This window comes from Siniperca chuatsi, linkage group LG3 (genome assembly GCF_020085105.1).
Source record: "Siniperca chuatsi isolate FFG_IHB_CAS linkage group LG3, ASM2008510v1, whole genome shotgun sequence".
Lineage (NCBI taxonomy): Eukaryota > Metazoa > Chordata > Actinopteri > Centrarchiformes > Sinipercidae > Siniperca > Siniperca chuatsi.
In genome coordinates, this window is record NC_058044.1 from 7,165,445 (window position 1) to 7,184,957 (window position 19,513).

At 38.9% G+C, this 19,513-nt stretch overlaps 3 protein-coding genes across 5 annotated transcripts; 1 reads left to right on the forward strand and 2 right to left on the reverse strand.

Moving 5' to 3' along the window:
• Positions 1-2,988, reverse strand: thumpd1 (THUMP domain containing 1). The gene is made up of 6 exons (XM_044190697.1): positions 2,836-2,988; positions 2,344-2,563; positions 1,577-1,754; positions 1,392-1,477; positions 984-1,146; positions 1-838 (listed from the first exon to the last, which is right to left on the reverse strand). Exons 1-6 carry the CDS (start codon positions 2,907-2,909, stop codon positions 507-509), a joined length of 1,053 nt encoding a protein of 350 aa, XP_044046632.1. The 5' UTR covers positions 2,910-2,988; the 3' UTR covers positions 1-506.
• Positions 2,989-3,694: 706 nt separating this feature from the next.
• Positions 3,695-8,443, reverse strand: eri2 (ERI1 exoribonuclease family member 2). The gene is made up of 9 exons (XM_044190904.1): positions 8,249-8,443; positions 7,850-7,914; positions 7,632-7,712; positions 7,414-7,541; positions 7,136-7,298; positions 6,711-6,811; positions 6,200-6,281; positions 6,009-6,097; positions 3,695-5,481 (listed from the first exon to the last, which is right to left on the reverse strand). Exons 1-9 carry the CDS (start codon positions 8,269-8,271, stop codon positions 3,967-3,969), a joined length of 2,247 nt encoding a protein of 748 aa, XP_044046839.1. The 5' UTR covers positions 8,272-8,443; the 3' UTR covers positions 3,695-3,966.
• A 310-nt stretch (positions 8,444-8,753) lies between these two features.
• On the forward strand, positions 8,754-17,918 carry LOC122873508 (RNA exonuclease 5-like). 3 transcript variants are annotated; one of them, XR_006377465.1, is made up of 19 exons: positions 8,754-8,890; positions 10,044-10,316; positions 10,502-10,628; positions 10,727-10,847; positions 11,234-11,341; positions 11,632-11,720; positions 12,332-12,447; positions 12,573-12,711; positions 13,569-13,663; positions 13,763-13,865; positions 13,961-14,049; positions 14,683-14,791; positions 15,264-15,380; positions 15,465-15,602; positions 15,822-15,914; positions 16,023-16,386; positions 16,466-16,676; positions 17,526-17,635; positions 17,711-17,918. XR_006377465.1 is itself a non-coding variant. In XM_044190284.1 (19 exons), the coding sequence occupies exons 2-19, from the start codon at positions 10,063-10,065 to the stop codon at positions 17,763-17,765; spliced, it is 2,427 nt and encodes an 808-aa protein (XP_044046219.1). In that variant the 5' UTR covers positions 8,754-8,890; positions 10,044-10,062; the 3' UTR covers positions 17,766-17,918. The 3 variants fall into 3 exon arrangements, 2 of the variants coding, with proteins under 2 accessions (XP_044046219.1, XP_044046220.1); XM_044190284.1 differs by having other exon boundaries at positions 16,466-16,665; XM_044190285.1 differs by having other exon boundaries at positions 8,783-8,890; positions 10,047-10,316; positions 16,466-16,665.
• The last annotated feature ends 1,595 nt before the right edge of the window (positions 17,919-19,513 follow it).

The window sequence follows — 19,513 nt, forward strand, 5'->3', positions numbered from 1 at the left end:
TCAAACACACAGGTAGCTTTAATTCAGCGACTGCTTTAGGAAATAACAGTTACAAAAAATGTGAGAAACCAGTTAACCTGAACAAAACGTTTTTCTTTGAGTAAAAATGTCAAAAATAAAACGACATTGAAATTAAAAATCAAATTCAGCATTAAAAAACTGTCACCTGAAGGTAAAGTTATGCTGCAGGATGGTGACATGTCCAGTTAATTCAAAATCACTGCTATTTAAAATGGACATCTCAATGAAGTTCATACAAATGTATCAGATATCTTTATGAATATAAAAAGACATTAAATTATATTTGGATTCTGTTTGACTCTTGCCAACCTCATTATTTCTTAGAGTCATGTTATCAGTTGTGAAAAAAAAAAAAAATCTAATTATCTTTGCTTTGAACCTTCCATTTAAAACAAAAGCACTACCATATAAAGCAACTTAAGATGGATGTTTTTAAAAATAACTTTTTAATCTAACTCAACAACTGTTTCTCTAAATGTGAGCTCTTACTCTCCGTCACCTTCACCCTTATAAACCTCTTTGTTGTCCTGTGGCACATTTTTGTCATTGTCTTCTTCGCCTTTCTTCTCTTCTTTGTTTGTCTCCTCTGCATCGTGTTTCTCCTTCTCCTCAGCTGTATTCGTATCCATTTTTGCTGTGGTCACATCAGGCTTTGGTGTGTCCTCTTTTACTACTTCCTGAACATTGTACTTTCTGTACAGTGTATAGTCTTTTACCACACTGATGCAACACACAGCCTTGATGACCTCCACAATGATTGTCAGTTCCGGGTTGGTCAAGTCAACCTTGTTCTTAGGGTTCAGCTTTCCCACTAGACCTGCAATGGTCAAAAACCGAAAGGACGAGTCAGTTTTGTTCCCCGATGATCGAAAAGGTGAAATTAATTTTTCATTTACTTTTTTCATCTGACAAAATGATCAGATGAACCGGATTCAACAAATCCAGTCTGAGTCCAACACTACCTGCAACTGATTTGATGATTTCGTCTCTCTTGTTGTGGCTGCTGTTGCGGGCCTTGAAGGCGATCTGGTAGGTAGCACAGTTTGGGGTTTTGAACCAAGGCTCCAGGTAAGTGGTCAGGTACTTCACCATGTCATCCTGGAAGGCCTTGCATGTTCCAGTTACCTGGATGAGACAAAAAACAAGGATAAGACATCCACATGATTTGGATACATACACCATTAGAAGTGTTGACTGCAAATGTCAAATAATGTATCCTTTTCAAAACCACTCTCATTTGTAATAAGCACACGAGTTTATAAAACTTTAGTCATTTGAAAACTCAAGACATCTTTCTATATTGCAACTGTTAAATCACATGTATCATACTAAACACAGTTAGGTTGACTGTTGTGATTTTAGCTTCTCACTGGTAGCATCCGAAGTATCACGCGTGACTTTTTCTTCTTGGTGGTGTGGAGATCAGACAGGATGTGATGAACCAGCTTGTCAGATTCTAGGAGAGGAAAAGAAACAAAATCCAAATCGTGGCCACAATAATACTGAAAGCCAAAAACAAATCACATCAATGATTCGTTCCATTAAAAGGACTTACCCAGATTTAGAGTTTTGATGAAGATGACATTGTTTGCTCCACTGTCCAAAGCCTGGAAGCGCCTCTCCTGTTTAGCTCCAGATGATTGCATCTGTGCCACTTCCTTCTTCAGAGCTACATCAACATCTTCTTCCTCAGCCTCCTCTTCTTCACTGCTACTCCCATTATTATCTTGCAACTGTGATCATGAGAGTGCCACTTTATTAATACCACACTATCAGTCCATAAATAGTCCAAACTTACAATGATATAAAACAAGCAATTCCTCAAATTTGTTATGATGGAACCAGCAAAATTTTGAACACTTGTGGTTTAAAGATTACTTAAACAATTAATCGATTATCCAAACAGTTGTCCATTAATTTTCTGTCAACCGACTGGTTAATTGTTTCAGCACTATACCTACCAGATGGTCACATTTCAGTTCATTCGCAATTCCTGGCTAAACGCCTAAGAGACAAGTAGTGGGTATTGAACAAGAGACCAGCTTGAGGTTTAATTGAAGTCTGTTGTCATAGGCATGTGCACAATGCAAAGCTTTTGCTCTGGTTGCCTCCATACAATACGCAAAACCAATGTGCAATTAGAAACAAAACTAAATATAGTAAAATATGCACTTTAGTTTTCACTTTCCCATTACTGTAACAGGGTGCAGTTCACTTGCTCAACTTGCACAGTAACTTAGGAACAGGGCAAACGAGAAAAAGGCCTCGTCTATAACTGGGCAAGAGAAAGGGATCTGACTATTAAAGTGCTTCCGGACTCACCTTCTCGGGCCCATAGAGCTGGTCGGCGTATTCATTGAGCAGATTGAAGGCCTCCGCGGTGCACTTCCTCTCGTTCATGTTGCATGTGATGAGAATCCCCTGCATGCCCACTTCCAGCTCCCGGGAGCCTTTCCACCGCTTGTTGTGGTGGCCGGCCGCATACCTCTTCTTGCTCCGTTTCCTCGGGTCGTTTGACACGGCTGACATGTTAGCAGATATGCTTTCGTACAGATAAAAAAACAAACAAAACAAAACCGTGTACAATAACAGCGGGCTAACGTTACCTTCTTGTTTTGGTTACTCCCCCTCGGCTTTATTAGCCGTTAGCTTAACCGCTGAGGCTAACACACGCTTAAAAGCTTTAAAGCCGCAGCGACTACAATGTACAAACCATGTTAAGTTTACAAAACGACACAGCCTGCCCATCTAAACATGTGTTCAAGTCGAAACTGTAGCTGCTTCAAGTAAAGGTACGACGTCTCATTCACTCACAACATAGCACGTTTTCGGTTGTCCTGTACGGCGTGTGAGGAGGGACAAAAGTCTAAGACGTTCTCGCGAAACATTGTGCACCTTTGGATTATCGGCAATGACTATACTAAGTAACTAAGTGCTGTACTTAACTACAGTTTTGCGGTACTTGTATTTTACTTGGGTATTTCCATTTTATGGTACTTAATACTTCAACTCCACTACATTTCAGAGGGGAAAACACTACATTTATTTGATAGCTTTAGTTACTTTGCAGATTTAGGTTATTAATACAAAATATATAATAAATATCAACTAATAAATGATATTATTATAGGTTAAGTAATTAAAATACCCCCCTCCTTTACCAGCTGTAACATTAAAGTGATGCTTACACATTAATGAATCACTAATTATAATCCAGTAATATAAATGATTCTGAAATGTTCCACTGCACGAGTACCTTTACTTTTGGTAATTTAAGTATATTTTGATGCTACTTTTACTTAGGATTTTGAATGCAGGGCTTTTACTGGAATAGAGTAGTTTAACACTGTAGTATTGCTACTTTACTTACTTTTACTTACTTTAGCACATTTCAAAAATAGTATATTTACTATACAACACATAGAAAATTAAGTTTATTATAGTGTTCATTATTGGTTGATTTATTAATTATTCAATAACATCCATATCACTAACATCTTATTAACAAATTTCATTAGTTAATTGTTATTCATTAATGCTCATTACTTCATACATCACTTCATAATGCTGTGAAATACAGAAAAGCATTAAAGTAGATTTTTGGGGCACTTAATTGTCCAAACTGGAATCAATAAATTAAACTGAGAATTCATGGAGTCAATAAAACAACGGCTTTGATTTGTAATGCTGTATGTAGTTCGTAACAGGAGATCTCCCTGGTGGTTGTGGGTATGACAGCAACAGAAAAACATGTCTGTGCTTGTCTTCAAGCACATCTATTCAGTTTTTACTTCTTTACAAAATGTAAAGAGGAGACACAAGTTAACAAACAAAATACAATAAATAAGAACCGTCTTTGTGGCAATTGGTTAAACAGTGCATTAATTACATCACAAAGTCTATGTGACAGAGGTAGAACACCCCCTCAGCTTTTTCCCCAACAAGTTAATAGCTCTTTCTTATTGTTGACCTCTGGGGTGGACGACAGCTCACAGTCGAGTTGATCTGACAGAGTGAGACAGAGGACCTGACAGCAGGAGAGGCCACTGAACTACTCTTCATCAGAGCTGACTCCCACTTAAAGAACTCGCATCCCTTCTGTATCTTGCCTCCACTGCCTGACCGGCGGACCGGACAGCAATAAAACCCTCGCCCATGGTTCGGACCACCGTTGGACACAACCTGACGCTTTGCACGACGCCCACACGCACATAGTGGGGATGTGATCTTCTGTCCTCCTTTCATCGCCACAGAAACTGAGAAACAATTGGCCCGTGAGGAGAGCGTGTTGGTTGACAAAGAGGAGAGGACATTCTTGGAAGTGCAAACAGAGCCACATGAGGAGGGACGGCAGAGTTTTGCTGGGTCAGTGAAGATGGTAAAAGAAGATTTTGGAGTCTCTTTGTGCTTTGTGTGTTGTGTGATGACCGCTTTGGGCCTGGCAGATGAGGTATAAGGGGTGGAGGTATTTTCTGGGATGAAGGGTTTGTGTCTGGATGGAAAAGGTGTGTTTGTTTTAGAGTTTTTATGGGGCCCATCAAACTTTTCTTGTACTTGTAGAGAGGTTTTAAGTCCAGTTTTGTGCTGATTTGATTTGGAGTCCTGAGTAACAGTTTTAGGAACAGTAAAATAAGTATTTTGCTCTGAGATCATTGAATGCTGCCTGATTTCATTAACGTGGGATCTCATCTTCTTTGCAGATAGAGACGTTGTCGATGACTCACTGGTCATCTTTTGAGATTTAAAGTTGTTTTCAATGCTCGCAGTTTCTCTTATATCGTCCCCTAATGTGACCTGACCACCTGGTGAATATGTATTATCAGACTCTTCCCACACATAACATCCGCTGTCAAAATCTGATACATGATCAACATAAAATCCTCTCTCAGTTCCACTGATGATGTCATCATCACCCTCCAACACCACATCATCATACGAACCACACCGATCCTCTGTCTCCACTAAAAGTTCTGCACCTTCCTCTTCTTCCACAAGTCCTACTGTTGCTCCTGTTGTTGAGGGCTGGTTTGGCCGAGGCAGATTTGAAAGGCAGCTCACAGTAGTAGAACACAGAACAAGGTTGTTGTTGTTGTTGTTGTTGTTGTGGTGAGGTGAAAGACAATTTATCATAACTGAGGAGGAAATATTAGTGACAGCCTCTGCTGTAACTGACATCCTACGTCCACATAGTGGCGTAGTTGTACCATTCAGCAGTGTCTTTGGTGAGATCAGGCTCTGACAGATTTGAACAGATTTCTGAACTGAACTTGAGTTCTCCTTTGTGTCTAAATCCCTTGTAATGTTCTCTGAACACGATCGTATCTGACATGATTTGGGATGAATCTTGGATGATGAGGGTTTGTTTATGGCAAGTGCGGTTTCCTCTTTATCAGAGTTGGATTTTACTTTCTTGTTGTCTGCAGTTGTGTTTCCAAACATGGGCTTGACCATTAATGGCGTCTAAAAGGAAGAAAAGATAATAGAGATAATCAGTAACTCATAACATATAACCCATTCCTGATTTTTCTTGAAACTGTATTGTCAGTTGAGGTTATTGGTGCTATGCTGTATAGTCCCGGCATGTTTACTTTCTCTCTTCAGTGTCCAGAAAGATTTATTTCATATTTTACACGGCATCAAGCACAAAATTGTAAAAACTGGACCAAGCAAAGCGTATGAATATCAGTGTATATGATTTGCAACAGTCCAGTTATATATTTGTTTATTTACATAAGACAGCTTCACAACAAACTTAAAAATTCTACATCAGGATATTTCTGAACCAAACAAGCTTCATCCATGAAGACTTCCATATGGTCATCATCTGTAACAAGTTTTGCCTCAAGATTCAACATGTTTATTGTCACTCCGGTTATACAAGTACAATTGTGTGAAATACTTTGGCTGAGAGGCTCCATTAGGACAGGGAGACAGACGGGGGCGGGGATTTAGGAGTTGGGATGCATCGTTGGACGATGGCCACTCACCCTCACCAGGCTCCTAGTGATCTTCATCACACACCCATCCCTCATCATCCTTGCTGCCAACTGAGCTGTATTTCGGGCGTCATCCAAGCCTGAGGAAAGAGGAAAAACAAGACACACAGAATTAGATTAAGTCTATTTTCTATGTACATTTATTTTGACGAAAACTTTTGTTTGTATGTTTGTTGTTATACCAGAATGTTCTCTCCCTGAAAACTGTATTCCTAGGTCTTGTAGTGCCCCGTTCAGGCCTTTGGGTTTCCTGTCGTAAAACAGCTGACAAATACAAAAAAGGGGTTATTCACAACATGAGTAGTGCTGAAATGATTAGTCCAAGTGATTAGTTAATTGACAGAAAGGTTTATCAGTGAATATTTGGTTAATCAAATAATCATTAATTAAGTAAATTTTTTCCCTTGTTACAGCTTCTTATATGTGAAGACTTGCTGCTTTTCCTGGTTTCATGTCATTAAAAATGGAATACTTTTGGGTTTTTGGACTGTTGGTCAGACAAAATAAGCTAATTTAATACTTTACTTTGAGCTCTGGTAATTTGCCATAATTATAAAATGTAATTAATTTTATAGACAAAACAATCAACAAAATAACTAAACAACTGCAAAAATAATTGTTAGGAACAGCCATAAGCATGAGTGACAAAGCATGAAAGAGAACAGAAGTGAAAATGAGTGAGCTTTCACTTACCCTGTAGGTGCTTCTCAGGTCTATCCAGCTGTTGAGCACGTCAGGTTTATAGAGCTGCTTGCGTTTACACTCATACTGCAAACAAACTCCAAGATCCCAGTCTGATACGCAATGAAGATGGAGGCACATTAAAATTAATAATGTGTTTTAGCTAAATTTCTCCACTTAATATTTCAAAATTCCAACAAGGTAAAAATAAACCATACTTAATGTGGTTAAGACAGTCTTTTCATTGCATATAATGCAGTGGAGCTACAGAGCCAGATAATTCAATTAATGTTTGAAGATAAAAATGGCATTCTAGTTGATGTTTACTGTGCTCTTGTCTGCCATGCAGGAAAGATCATCACTAACTGAGGCAGAGACCGATTGTAAGGGGCTTACAGTTATAGCTTATAGTTATAGACCAATGTAATTGACACTACCTGACCATGTGAGGAAGGTACACAGTTTTTGAGAAGGTGAAGATGCAGAAGATATCTGTTGTCTGTTGGGAAAAACCACCCCCATATCGAGCTGCAGGTTTTTCAGCCAGCGGCTGAACCGAGAAAGACAGATCTGAAGGGGGATCCCTGCCTCAACTTGCATCTGTGAGACAAAGAAATGAAGCTGTCAGATGTAATGTAAAACTATATACAGTGCACAGTACCAAAAAGTGCATTGGTATGTTTGTAACAGTGTATTTATGCCTATACACAGACACCTGTGTAATCCCGGTCAGCTCAGTGCAGAACTCAGACAGAATGGGGTGCTCTTGGGGTTGAACATAAGTGTGAAACTCTGACTCGACCTCCCCTGTGGACGTGTTCAGCAGAACAGCAGGAAACTCAACTGTATAGAAGGAAGACATGAAAGAGGGACAGGTGTTATCAGTAATAAGGGTAAAATCGATCAACCCGCAACATATACAGGGCTACTTACTAATTTCCTGGCTGTAGTTGTTTTTCTCTCTCCAGCAAGTGGACTCAAAATCAATCACAATCAGGTATGAAAATATTTGATCTGAAAGAAAACAGATAGTATTATACAATCGCAAGTGCAACAGTGTAATCCAGTGTTAAAATGTACTGACAAGGGGATCAAGTCTAACCATGAACTCTCTGCTTACACATTATCAATTCAAATACTTTCATACTTACTTGATACCAATGATTTCTTTAACCCATTAGAGGACTGACTCCGCTGCCTCAGTAATCCCAGTTCTCTGTGGAGGCAGGAAGGGATTGAAGATCCTGTTATAAACGTTAATCCTAATATTAACCTTAGCCCCGACATGTTTTTGCCAAATCTTAGCGATAGTAACGTTAACATTACATAAATTAGATGCACAAACTGGGGCTAAGGGGCAAGTACAGCTGACCATTTTAAACTTTAATTTTAAAACAATATTCGACCGCTCAACGAAACACAAATGACTAAAGTAGCTAGAACATTCAAGGCTACTACAATACTTCATGTTTCTTTGTCTTCCCAGTTTGTCATTTGGGTTCATGCTGTTTAGCTAACGTTAACGCTAAACACTGAAGGCTCATACTTACTTGGCCAGTTTCTTTGTAGACATAACGTTAGCTATGACTTGAATTCGGCAACTAAGTTTACAAAAAATATAAAACTATAAAAGGGTCTTGCCACTAGCTAACGTTAGGTTAAAACGCAGCAAAGATCGCGCTGTTTTTTTAAATGTTCATCCATCAGTCTGAGCTTGATTAACCGGGGCTGCAAGTCAGTGAAATCAACTGCAGAAACAAATAGTCGATCACAGAAAAACGGCGAAGTTTATCGAAACTGAAGGAACTGCACTTCCGGCTTTACCATTTGTCTTCAAAACAAAAGCATGAAATACTGGACTTGACAAACAGCCCATATAAGACACAACGAATGAATAACATTTAAATGCCCACATAGTGTCACCCCGATCCGTAATGTGTAGTTTGGTCGGAATAAATACGGTCAAATCTACGCAATTTTAGCTACATGCACCGACTGGCAGACATTACAACCGCCAAAACAAGAGTTTATTTTTAAAGTTACAAACCGGAAGTGGTAGCAAGTATTTTTTTCAAACTTTACATCACATATTGTAACGTGCAGCAGTGCCTGTGCTTTAACCATGTGCTTTTAGCATTTATCAGTGGTGGAAAAACATGAATTTGGACCCCCCCCAGGACCAGTAACATCTGGTATTTACACATTTGTATTCTCGTTACTATTCTGACGCGTATACCGAATTTATAAACACACTCCTAAATTATAAAGTGTAAAGTCTTTTAGTGTTAGCTAGCTATGTGTAAAGTGTTTCCTGTGTCTGTTATTCTAATCATCAATTCACCTGCACCTACATATAAAACTTCTTACTTACCTGACAGTTCATAATGGGATAAAGTACCCAAAAGACAACACCATGTAATTTAAGTCAATCTACTTATCCCAATAATCACTGTGTTGCTTGCTTTATAGCTAAAGTAATTACAATTAACCCAAATCCCCAGCATGTTATTTTAAAAAGACGTATATACTATAACATGTTGAACAGTCACCTGATATTTCCTCCTCTTCAGTGTTACTTGTACAATCCCACCCGGTGAAGGGTGAAGTTGTTACAGAATATCATTCAGCTAAATAGTTGCCATTTGGACTGGGTGTCATTAGAAAGTGTTCTGTACTCATGCCAGTATGATACCTGTACTAAAACATTACTTGTTTTGGTGCCTCACACTGGGGATTGTACTGTAAACATGTTCACATTCTACAAACCCTTTCTCTGTTTTTGACCTCAAATGTCTATGATGTAGTATACTACCTGCAGAATTATTTAAACTATATTAAAACTATAATAGTTTAGTTATTTCCTGAAATAGCAATGCGATAGGGCTAGGGGGATGTATATTTGATCATTAATGATGAAAGCATGAAAACCCCCGCCTACAAAACGCCTTTTCTTTATCTTTTTCTCTGTTTATTTTGTCTCAGCACAAAGCAACCGCAGTCTTAAATACAGTCAGAAATGATTATTTAAATGAGGAAATATCTGATCAAAGAATGAGTACACAACACTTGAAGCATTCAATGCTAACTTTCGATAATTGACAGTTTTTGATATTAAGAGTTTCTGACACATTTTGGTCAGAACTCAAAAAGTATTGTGGTTCGATACTCAGCACTAGTTGGTTAAATACAGGGCTCCGCTGTTCTACCTTCATAAATAAAACAATACAAATTTAAAGAGGAACATGTATAAATCTTAGACGTACATACACGTCTGCTCAAATGATAAAGTTTAACATTTGACAGCCAGGAAACAAGGTCATTTCAAATATCTTTTTTATCTCCCAGTAGAAACATCAGCTTTAACATGGAGCCTTCATCAGCAGCAGCAACATGCAACAGAACGAAAAGAAAAAACATTTCCCTCACATCACATGAGAAGGCCAAGAGATTAAAAACTGTGCAGGAAGGTGAGGAGACGCCGGAGTGTGTACGTTCCTCCTGCTCACCGAGGATCTCTGTGCTGCTCGACCGCCTTCAACAACCAATTACATTGAATGAGCTGATGGAGCTGCTGCATTATGCTGCTCTGGGGAAAACAGGTGGCATTAAACAGCCCAGGTAATGACTTTTGTAGTAAGATGTTATCAGCTCTCATCAAATAACTCTCTGTAGCGTACTTATACTGGGTCCCTGTGCTCTAACAATAATCTAAATTATCTATTTTAAGTCTTGTGCTGCAGACTACACCACTCAGACTTTAAGTCTCAATTTTCTGTTTCTGTCTTCCCCTGTGTCTCTTGTAGTTGGTGTCGTCTCCTCCATCAGAAGAGGATTAAAGCCGTGAATGTGGTGATCGTGGAGGGCCTGACCCAGAGTCACTTTTACAAACACTACCTCACCCTGCGACACCTCAGGACCAGCTACACCACTGTAAGTAACCAGAGATGATGGGAAATGGGAAACATTATATTCACAGTGTCCGTGTTGAGGGTTAATACTGGTCCTTGTTTTTTATCTGGCTGGATTAGAGGGTCACCTTTACTCCATCATCTACCGATCTGGCATCAGGAATCTTCAGTAGTGATATCCCTGAATCGGATGGTCCGTCCATTTCCCAAAGACACACTGAAAGCAGTGAATTGCACAAAGGTGAGAATCTTGTGTGGATATGTTGTGAGTGTGTGTAGACCCGGGCAATGTATGAATACATTATCAGCATAATATGAGACTAGGGATTGTCTCAAAAAATTATGATGTAGCCCACATGACTTGGCCCCTTCCTCATTTTTAAAGGCTGCTATAGAGTTAAATGTTTAAAATTTTTTGGAACTTATTAAATTGTTGTGGGTGATGAAATTAACAATGAATGCCTCATATCCACAGTTCATTTGATTGTTAGCCAAAATAATCATATTATTATATTGTGGCATTTAGTAAAAAATATTCTATCTCTCAGTTGTAGTTTTGTGTTTTCTCTCAGTGTTTTTGCTCTTGTTCTTAATTGTGTGTGTGTGTGTTATTGTGCACTGCTGCAGCACTGAGGAGTCACCCAGTAATCACTAAGTTTGGGACACAGAGGAGAGGACTGACAGCGTACCTTCTCACCCAGGAAGAGATGATCAAGAGACACTACCCTGTCAAAGGTGAGTCTCTCTCTGATGACATCCACAATAAGCCGGCTAAATTAAGTTCTTCCTTGCCAGCACTTTCGGGGCTTTTTACTGCCACCCTGCTCTCGACTGTATCTCGGCAGGCATACTGTATGTTATTGTTTTCCAAAAGCTCTGTTTTCTCCATCCCCACTAAAAAGTGAAGTCAGTGTTTGTAGTTTTATCTACTATGGAGACCTTTTCTTAAAAGTTCAGTTTCTGGGTGTGAAAAACAGTGGCTTAGTGTAGATGAAAAACTTATTTTTTTGTTCCTTTTGACACAGGAATGCCAGGCTTTGAGGGATTTGTGTGCACAGACAGTGTTGACTCTGTGACTGACAACAGCCCTCTGTATGGACTTGACTGTGAGATGGTGAGATGCTCTCAGTTATATACCTAATTCCCACTTTCCATTATAGAATCCAGTTATGCATTTTCAAACAATCAATACTGCAGTATATATTGTGACAAATCCATGCGTCTATCTATCAATAATGTATGATGCATTAATGTATTTGTGATATTTTCTCTTGCGATGTATTCTTGATACACCAATGTTAAAGTACCGTCTTCGGCGATATGTTATGAATACACTGGCAGAATTAGAATTATTATAGATATGATATTTTAATTGGCTATTTTGAGGTTTCATAAAGTTATATAATGTAACTATAAAGACTACAAAGAGCAGCTCAAATTGTCAGACCACCTCATCCTTCAGCCTGTAAATAACTTTATTCTGCGTGACCTCCAACTTTTTAAAACTAAAACATGTCTAAACTGTGGATCAAACACCCTGTTTTTTATATTTAATATTTCATTTGGTCCTTCCTCTCTAGTGCCGTCTCCATTTACTCAGCATTTCCTAGCATCTTGTAATGGTGATATGATTGCTTTTGTGGGCAAGAATTTTGTGTCCTAAGTTATTCCAAGGTTTCTATCCCTGTTCCAACTGTTAATCAGTGTGTTCATGTTGTGCTTCAGTGTCTAACAGAAAAGGGAAATGAGTTGGCTCGTGTTTCTTTGGTGGATAGTGACGGGAACTGTGTGCTGGACGATTTGGTGAAACCTCAGAACCGAATCCTCAACTACCTCACCAGGTACACACATACGCACACATAGACACAGACACATACTGGTGTATTTTTGATATCCAACATCAATCACTGTGTTAAAATGTTAAAACACATTTTTGTTGCCCACGTTGCTCTATGCCTTCTGATAGGTTCTCTGGTATTACTGCAGCGATGTTGCGACCAATCACAACCACCTTGCGGGACGTTCAAGTGAAGCTCAGGGCGTTGTTGCCGAGTGACGCAGTTCTGGTGGGCCATTCACTTAACAACGACCTCATAGCTCTGAAAGTGAGTTACTACAGTATAATTATCAGGACATGGTTGAGATCTAAGTTGTTTTTATTTTTTGTTGTTTGAATGTATCATGAACCTGAGGGCAGATGAAGCATTGTATATGTTTGTAGATAGAAGTGCGTGTTGTGACTACAGCAACTATAGTCTTTAAAGCCATTATGTCTACAACGGCCTGCATTGCTGTCTGTCACAGTATATTTTTTGATAATACCACTGGGAGTACCGAAGTCAGAAATATTCAAACTCTGCGCGTAGAGTTTTTAATTTTCTGGAGGCGTAGCTTTTCTCAAATACTGCACTGTACTCAACGGAACCTTAGTAATGTACTTCTCAAGTATCCAAAGTAATCTAGTAAATAATAGGGTTTTTATATTCAGAAACCATAAACACTGTATAATAGTAATAAATGTACAAAAACATAATTCTGTGGCTTCAACTGATCAAGTCTGGTACAATATGAAACATAAACATGTTTATTTCATAGTTATCAGAATATTGCCTTCACAATTTTTGCAGGTTTCATTGAAAATCTCTGATGTATCAACTTAAAAAAAGCTTTGCACAATAAGTTGGGAACTTTATTTTCCATAATGTGGACATGAAAGTTGTTTTTGCTTTCACCACTCACAAAAAAATTAATAAATAGACAGTTGAGAGCAGACGTCAGCAACAAGATATTAGTAACATGTCAGCTGGATATTATTTCAAAAATGGCAGACAAGAAGTAGTCACATTTTTCAGATATATTATGGATAGATATTTCATTTTGGGGAGGCTCTCTTCAAACACATACATTTTTTCTATAAAAAGCTAAAGTTGTGGCCTGTGTTGTATTTGTGTCCTCCCTGCAGCTGATCCACCAGCATGTAATCGACACCTCGTTGCTGTACAGGAGAGAGTTTGGACAGAGGTTTAAACTTAAGGTGCTGGCGGAGACAGTGCTGAAGTAAGTTGCTCTCTCTCTCTCTCTCTCTCTCTCTCTCTCTCTCTCTCTCTCTCTCTCTCCCACCACGGCTAATCATTTAATTTTCCACTTGTGTCCCAGGAGGCAAATACAAACCGAAGAGAAGAAGGGTCATAATTCCACTGAGGATGCTGTGGCAGCCCTGGAGCTGGCTCAGTACTTTATTAAAACAGGACCTCTTCAGGTAACACATCACTTTCTAACACACACACACACACACACACACACACACACACACACACAGTTGATATAACATTTTCTGTGTATGCTCACTGTCAGGTTGTAGAACTTCTACTGGAGGAGCTGTGGGGATATACAGTAGTGGAGGAGTCCACTGACTGTGCACCTGCACCCACACCAAGTCACAGGTGCAATACATTATACAATCTGTGTACCTCTTTATATTCTTTACATCTCACTACAGTTACTCAGACCATGTCCACACTAAGTCGGGTAAACCATATCTTTCCTCTGGGTTTTTGGTCTACATACTAAGTCGGCATTTTTCACACCCAAAAATGAAGCTTTTCAAAAATACTCTCCATGGTGGCTCAGTACAAAGACACGATCTTCTCATTTTAGTTTGGACCAGAATATGTAGCTTTTGAAAAACAATGACGTAAACCTCCTTAGACAAAGAAAACGTCTCAGAAATGACCCGAAAACACACAGGTTTTCTTTTCATCAACAGCAATTTCAGATTGAACCTGCTCAGTGTGGACTGTCTGAAATCTTCTAATCAAATGTCTATGATTTTTTCTGCAGAATCATTTACACTACAACAGAAGGGTTTATTAGGTTTAACGCCTTCCAGAAAATCTGAAATGATAGACTACATCTTCTATCACTAATGAAAGCATTAAAATCCTATCAAAAAATTCTTGCACATCTTTGTTACTAATAGAAGGATTCTGTTCTTCATTCACAATGTCAAGCCCATCTCATCGCACATTCTGTTGCAGGTATATTTGACAGATTCTCCGTCTTTATTTCTTGTGCAGGTTTGCTGACATACTACAGACACTTGGCCGGTCAGTAGCCTTTTTAGGGAAGCGCTCTGACATCGCCCTGGATCTGTCCAATCAGCTGTGGCACAACTCTGACAAAGAGGTGAGACATGAGGAGATGTAGTTTTGACTCAGGAGCCGTCTTCTGCCTCCTGACCTTTACCTGAACAAACACTTAAGATTAGCTTTGTTTTCTACCCAAAATATGTATTGATCTGTTTTCATTTGTGGTGCATGTACAGCAAGTCCTCGTAAAGGGTTTGCTAGTTAGTGGCATTTCTGCCTAATTTGACAATGAACAATAAAGTGGCAAAGAGAGAAAAGATGGATGAAGTTACTTATTTTTGTTCAAGAGATGACTTTGATTATGACTGATTATATTGTAGGTGAATATATATGTATCCGTTTGCTGTATTTTTAATTCACATCAGAGGTGACAGGCTGCTGCATTTGCTCCCTTTTTACTCTTTGTCTTCCGCTCACTAAATGTCCTGTGCTTTTCTTCTTTTTCCTCACCATGCTCCCTTTAACTCTTCCTCTTCTCTGCCTCTGTTACTTTATCCGGTCTCCTTCAGGTGTTGGCCTCTTTCAGGCGACAGACCAAGTGTCCGGACCTCTCAGTGCTCCAGTTTTCTTCCTTCTCAGACCATCTGAAGAGGTGCCTACCTCATCAGGAGCAGCAGTACCAGAGGGTGAGGCATTTATTCAGAACACGATCAATTTAAAAGTGTCTGAGTGTTTTAATGTACTACTTAATGTGTGTGTTTATCCTGCAGGTGTGTGCAAACCTTCGAGATATGTGTGTAGTGTTTGCCGGGCCGTTCCCTGCAGGTTTCTCTGAGAGGAAAGTGAGGCGGCTCTTTTGTTGCTGCGGACCGGTTCGGAAAATCAAAATGTTGAACACAACTGTCAGGGTATATCTCACCTATATTATCATCCTTAATTTTACATTAAACTGCTATTTGTATTTCTGTCACCAATTAACACATCAACGACTGAATACCTCTTAAGATATGATCATAATATACTGCTTCAGTTCCTATTAAGCTAGAGCTGTAAAAGCTTTTTTTTCCCTCTTTTTGGATGTGCGTTATTAATCTTATCTATATTTTCGGACAATGTTTGGTCTCCAGGTACATGCAGAGGTAGAGTTCGAGCTGCTGGAGGGAGCTATGTTGGCTTTAAAAACTTTGAATGGACTCAATATGCAGGAACAGTCCATCCAGGTAACACGCCTTTTTCTTTTGCTTTCTGTTACTTTACAGTTAAAGTTGTTCCGAAATTTTGTAGACTGCTGCATCGCCAACATGTTTGCTTGTGTGTGCATTTTCTAGGTCCGGAGGCCTGTTTATGAGTCAATGCTGGACTTGGATCTGACTCTTGAGGCTTTGATGAGTGACAGTCTCAACACCAGTCACCTCTACGCTGTTAAATTAAACCCCAGTACGGCTGAGTGCATACGAATTTCTGCAAAGGTCAATGGACACACGTTAGATGCAAACTGTTCAGGTATTACTCCTGTTACAACAGCGAACGGGTTCCCCCCAGCTAAAGTAAACGGTAAACGGTTGCAGCCCACCACCACAAAGTCTAAACTGTCTGAGGAGACGGTCAGAGAGACATTTGGTCACTTTGGTACAGTGGAGAGAGTTGTCCTGCTTGCCAAACCTGGAAAACTTGCAAGACATGCATACATAAGTGAGTAAAACGTTACATTATTCAACATCCCTTGTTGTACTGTATGTGTGTCTCTAACCCGAGTGTCTCTGGTTGACAGAGTTTGAGAGTTCAGAGGGCAAACATGCAGCCCTCAGCTCCTCTGAGGATCTCCGGAAGGAAAACTACCTCATCTGTCCATCCCTAACTCCACCCCACTTACCGTCATGGGTTGCTGTGACAACGCCAGTCACCACAGTGGATCCTGACAGGGAAGCAGCAGAAGACGAGGAGAGGACCCACATGCACACCAGTTCTCAGGTAAAGACAAGGTTGTATTGACTCCAGTTGGTTGTCACACATTCCTAAAGCCACTGTTTTTATATGGAAATGTATCTGATTATAGCATGTTTCAAATTATTCTGGTGGCACAACTTTTATTTAGAGTCAATCCCAGTGAAAATGGGTGCTGTCTATATGTTGTTTTCAGCCAATCTCTGTTTTTATGTCTGCCACTGTCTTTTTCCTTGTCAGCATGCTAACATGCTACACATTAGTATTAAGCATGCTATGATAGAATTAAGCCTGTTAGCATGCCATGTTAGCATTAAGTTTAAAGTACAAAGTCTGACTACATAGATAATATCCCACTACTGGTAAGTCTCTGAAGAATAATTGCCTCTCCATTTTTCATCCATCCACAAATGTTTTGTAATGTGAGCATGAGGGCCACTAGTGTAGCTAAAGTCTTGTATACTTGGTTGCTTTTTGCCCTGTTATTTAAACGGTTGTGTGTGAAAACCCAAGACGACAGCTGTTTGGGAGATGCTTGAACATCATAGTTCCCTGATTGTTCTGCCTTTCATCTGGTGGGTTCAGTCAATTCTCAGTAGATATTTTCTAAAATCTCATAGTGAAAAGTGAGCTTTTTAGATTCAGGCTGGCTTTGTGGGGCTAATTCTTCATGACATCATGACATGTCTTGCTTCCTAGATGAAAACTTTTAAGTCTGAAACTTTATCCTGCTAACCGCATACACACATTCAAGCACATTGCGAAAAAGCTATGAAGCGCACATGAGGCAGAGTTATTAGTACCTTTGTGATTTGATTTTTCAGACCTTTACAGTTTATGATTTATTGAACACATGTAATAAAGACTCCAATATGTAATCTGTGTAGGACCAGGAAATCGATCACATGATGAGGAAGTTGGACCGCCGCCTGCGGAAACTCTTCAGATCTCTCCCAGACGGCACCTTGTCTGTGGTTGTTCTGCTCGGACACACCAGGTGAGGACTCTGACAGTGTCTGGGAAAATCTGCTACCAAGTTAAATATTTCTAAATGTTCTCTTCTCTTCTCTAGTGCTCATGGCCAGCTTCCTGGTTTGTGCCTTATGGAGGTCAAGCAAGGGTCTTGAGGAGAACAGTGACCAGGTCCTCTGTGGATGATCATAAACCTGGTCTATCAAAATATCTTCCAGTCCAATCGTGCCTGATCTTGTGTGTCACTTGAACCAAATGAAAGATAAAATCAAATAATTAAAAAATAAATCACCACAGACTTCCTTTTACCTCAGACTTATGTTTCTTTACTGAAAGAGCTGAGAGCTGTATGTCTGCATGCTCTGTTTTTTTGTTGTTTTTTTTAACTTAAATTTTATGTCATTTTGTTATTACAGAACCAACACAGAAGTTACTGTCAGTGAGGTATACCACATTTTAATACAACCTGTTCTTTATACAGAGGTTCTAGTAGTGTCTTTGTGATGGGTTTAAACTATAAAGGCAAGCTGAAGTCAAATACTTACTAAAATACTTGTAAAATAATGTTGGTGAGCTGGAAATAATCAAAGCTACAAATTATCATCTGCCTTTGGTACAAAATTATGTACTTATTCTCTGACAGTGCAATCCCCTAAAATGCTTGATCATTGTTGGAATTTTGGCTTGTCTCTTAATGGGAAACTAACAGACACAATTTGTTCTACTGGAAGAAAATAAGATGGCAGTTTCATGAGTTAACTGTGAACCCAAAGACAGACAATATCAAACAAAAATATCTGTTGGCTGGATGTATGTTAGTATTAATTTTATTAAGTAAAATGTAATTTTAAACAAGATAATGAAGACAGCAGTATTTACCATACAGGATCTATGCATTTAACAGTACCATTAAATTGTTTTGATGTTTGTGTTTTCATTTTTGACTTTCAGTAAACATTATTGATATCTTGCATTTCATTTTCATTCCAGTAACAAATGTAAATAGTTCATTTTCACAGCAAACATTTTGACTCGTTATAGTAGGAAAAGCACAGGTGTTACTATGTTAATGATGGCACTGTTATCCAAGTGCCCCAATAAGCCATGACAGTGTGACAGGGAGCCCATGTGAACAATAACAGGACCCTGAAACTGAAGCAGCAAAATGGAATTCAGCCATCATTAATTAATTTTTTTTTTTTTTTTTTTTTTTTTTACACCTGTGCTTTTCCTACTGTGACATGTCAAAATATCCTCTTTGAAGACCTATGCATTACTTTGGCATGGAAATAGGATTGTGTATGAAGACTAATTCAGGACGTTAGACCTAATAAGCTTTAGATGATTACAAAGTGTAAATCTAAATGGAATTTATTTATTTATTTATTTATTTTTTTTAAAAAGGCCCACCAGGTTCAGCTCTGTTCTGTCAGTGTTCCCTCATTTCTAGTAGGGGTGGAGACAGTACCAAAATATTTTACTTAATAGAAATATGAATTTATAGTAATAATTAAAATTAATCTAATTGTTTAAAAATACTGTAATCATTGCAATTCAATTTTCTTTTCACTATTTCAACAGGAACTCATACTGCTTTCCAGCAAGCCCTGGTCACCTTTATTAAAAAAGCAAAATTTATTTAAAATGTGCTGAGTAGAAGTCCTTAGAGCAAATTTTTTAAACAATGGGGGAGATCAAGTGTTACATGGTCTCTATTAACCACATTATGGTTTTACCAGAATGTTAACAGGACCTGTAAATAAGGGCATGTGAATGTAAGTTTCAGAGTCTGTGTATTAAACAATTGAGCTCTAAATGGGACATGTAAGACAAGTAGAGCACAATGACAAAGTGTGGCGAAAGGGTGGGGTGAGTTTGAGAACAGAAAAGGCAGAAACAGAGA

What these genes read in the sequence shown, in the direction of transcription:
- thumpd1 (XM_044190697.1), bottom strand. Translation starts at nt 2,909, where the DNA reads ATGTTTCGCGAGAACGTCTTAGACTTTTGTCCCTCCTCACACGCCGTA. An exon ending in AGCTCTATGGGCCCGAGAAG is followed by an intron (nt 1,755 to 2,343) that starts GTGAGTCCGGAA and finishes TCATGATCACAG; the next exon opens with TTGCAAGATAATAATGGGAG. An exon ending in AATCATCAAATCAGTTGCAG is followed by an intron (nt 839 to 983) that starts GTAGTGTTGGAC and finishes TGACCATTGCAG; the next exon opens with GTCTAGTGGGAAAGCTGAAC.
- eri2 (XM_044190904.1), bottom strand. Translation starts at nt 8,271, where the DNA reads ATGTCTACAAAGAAACTGGCCAA. An exon ending in AAAGAAATCATTGGTATCAA is followed by an intron (nt 7,713 to 7,849) that starts GTAAGTATGAAA and finishes GTTTTCTTTCAG; the next exon opens with ATCAAATATTTTCATACCTG. An exon ending in TCACTAGGAGCCTGGTGAGG is followed by an intron (nt 5,482 to 6,008) that starts GTGAGTGGCCAT and finishes TCTTCCTTTTAG; the next exon opens with ACGCCATTAATGGTCAAGCC.
- LOC122873508 (XM_044190284.1), top strand. Translation starts at nt 10,063, where the DNA reads ATGGAGCCTTCATCAGCAGCAGCAACATGCAACAGAACGAAAAGAAAA. An exon ending in CTGGCGGAGACAGTGCTGAA is followed by an intron (nt 13,664 to 13,762) that starts GTAAGTTGCTCT and finishes CTTGTGTCCCAG; the next exon opens with GAGGCAAATACAAACCGAAG. An exon ending in GCACCCACACCAAGTCACAG is followed by an intron (nt 14,050 to 14,682) that starts GTGCAATACATT and finishes TTTCTTGTGCAG; the next exon opens with GTTTGCTGACATACTACAGA.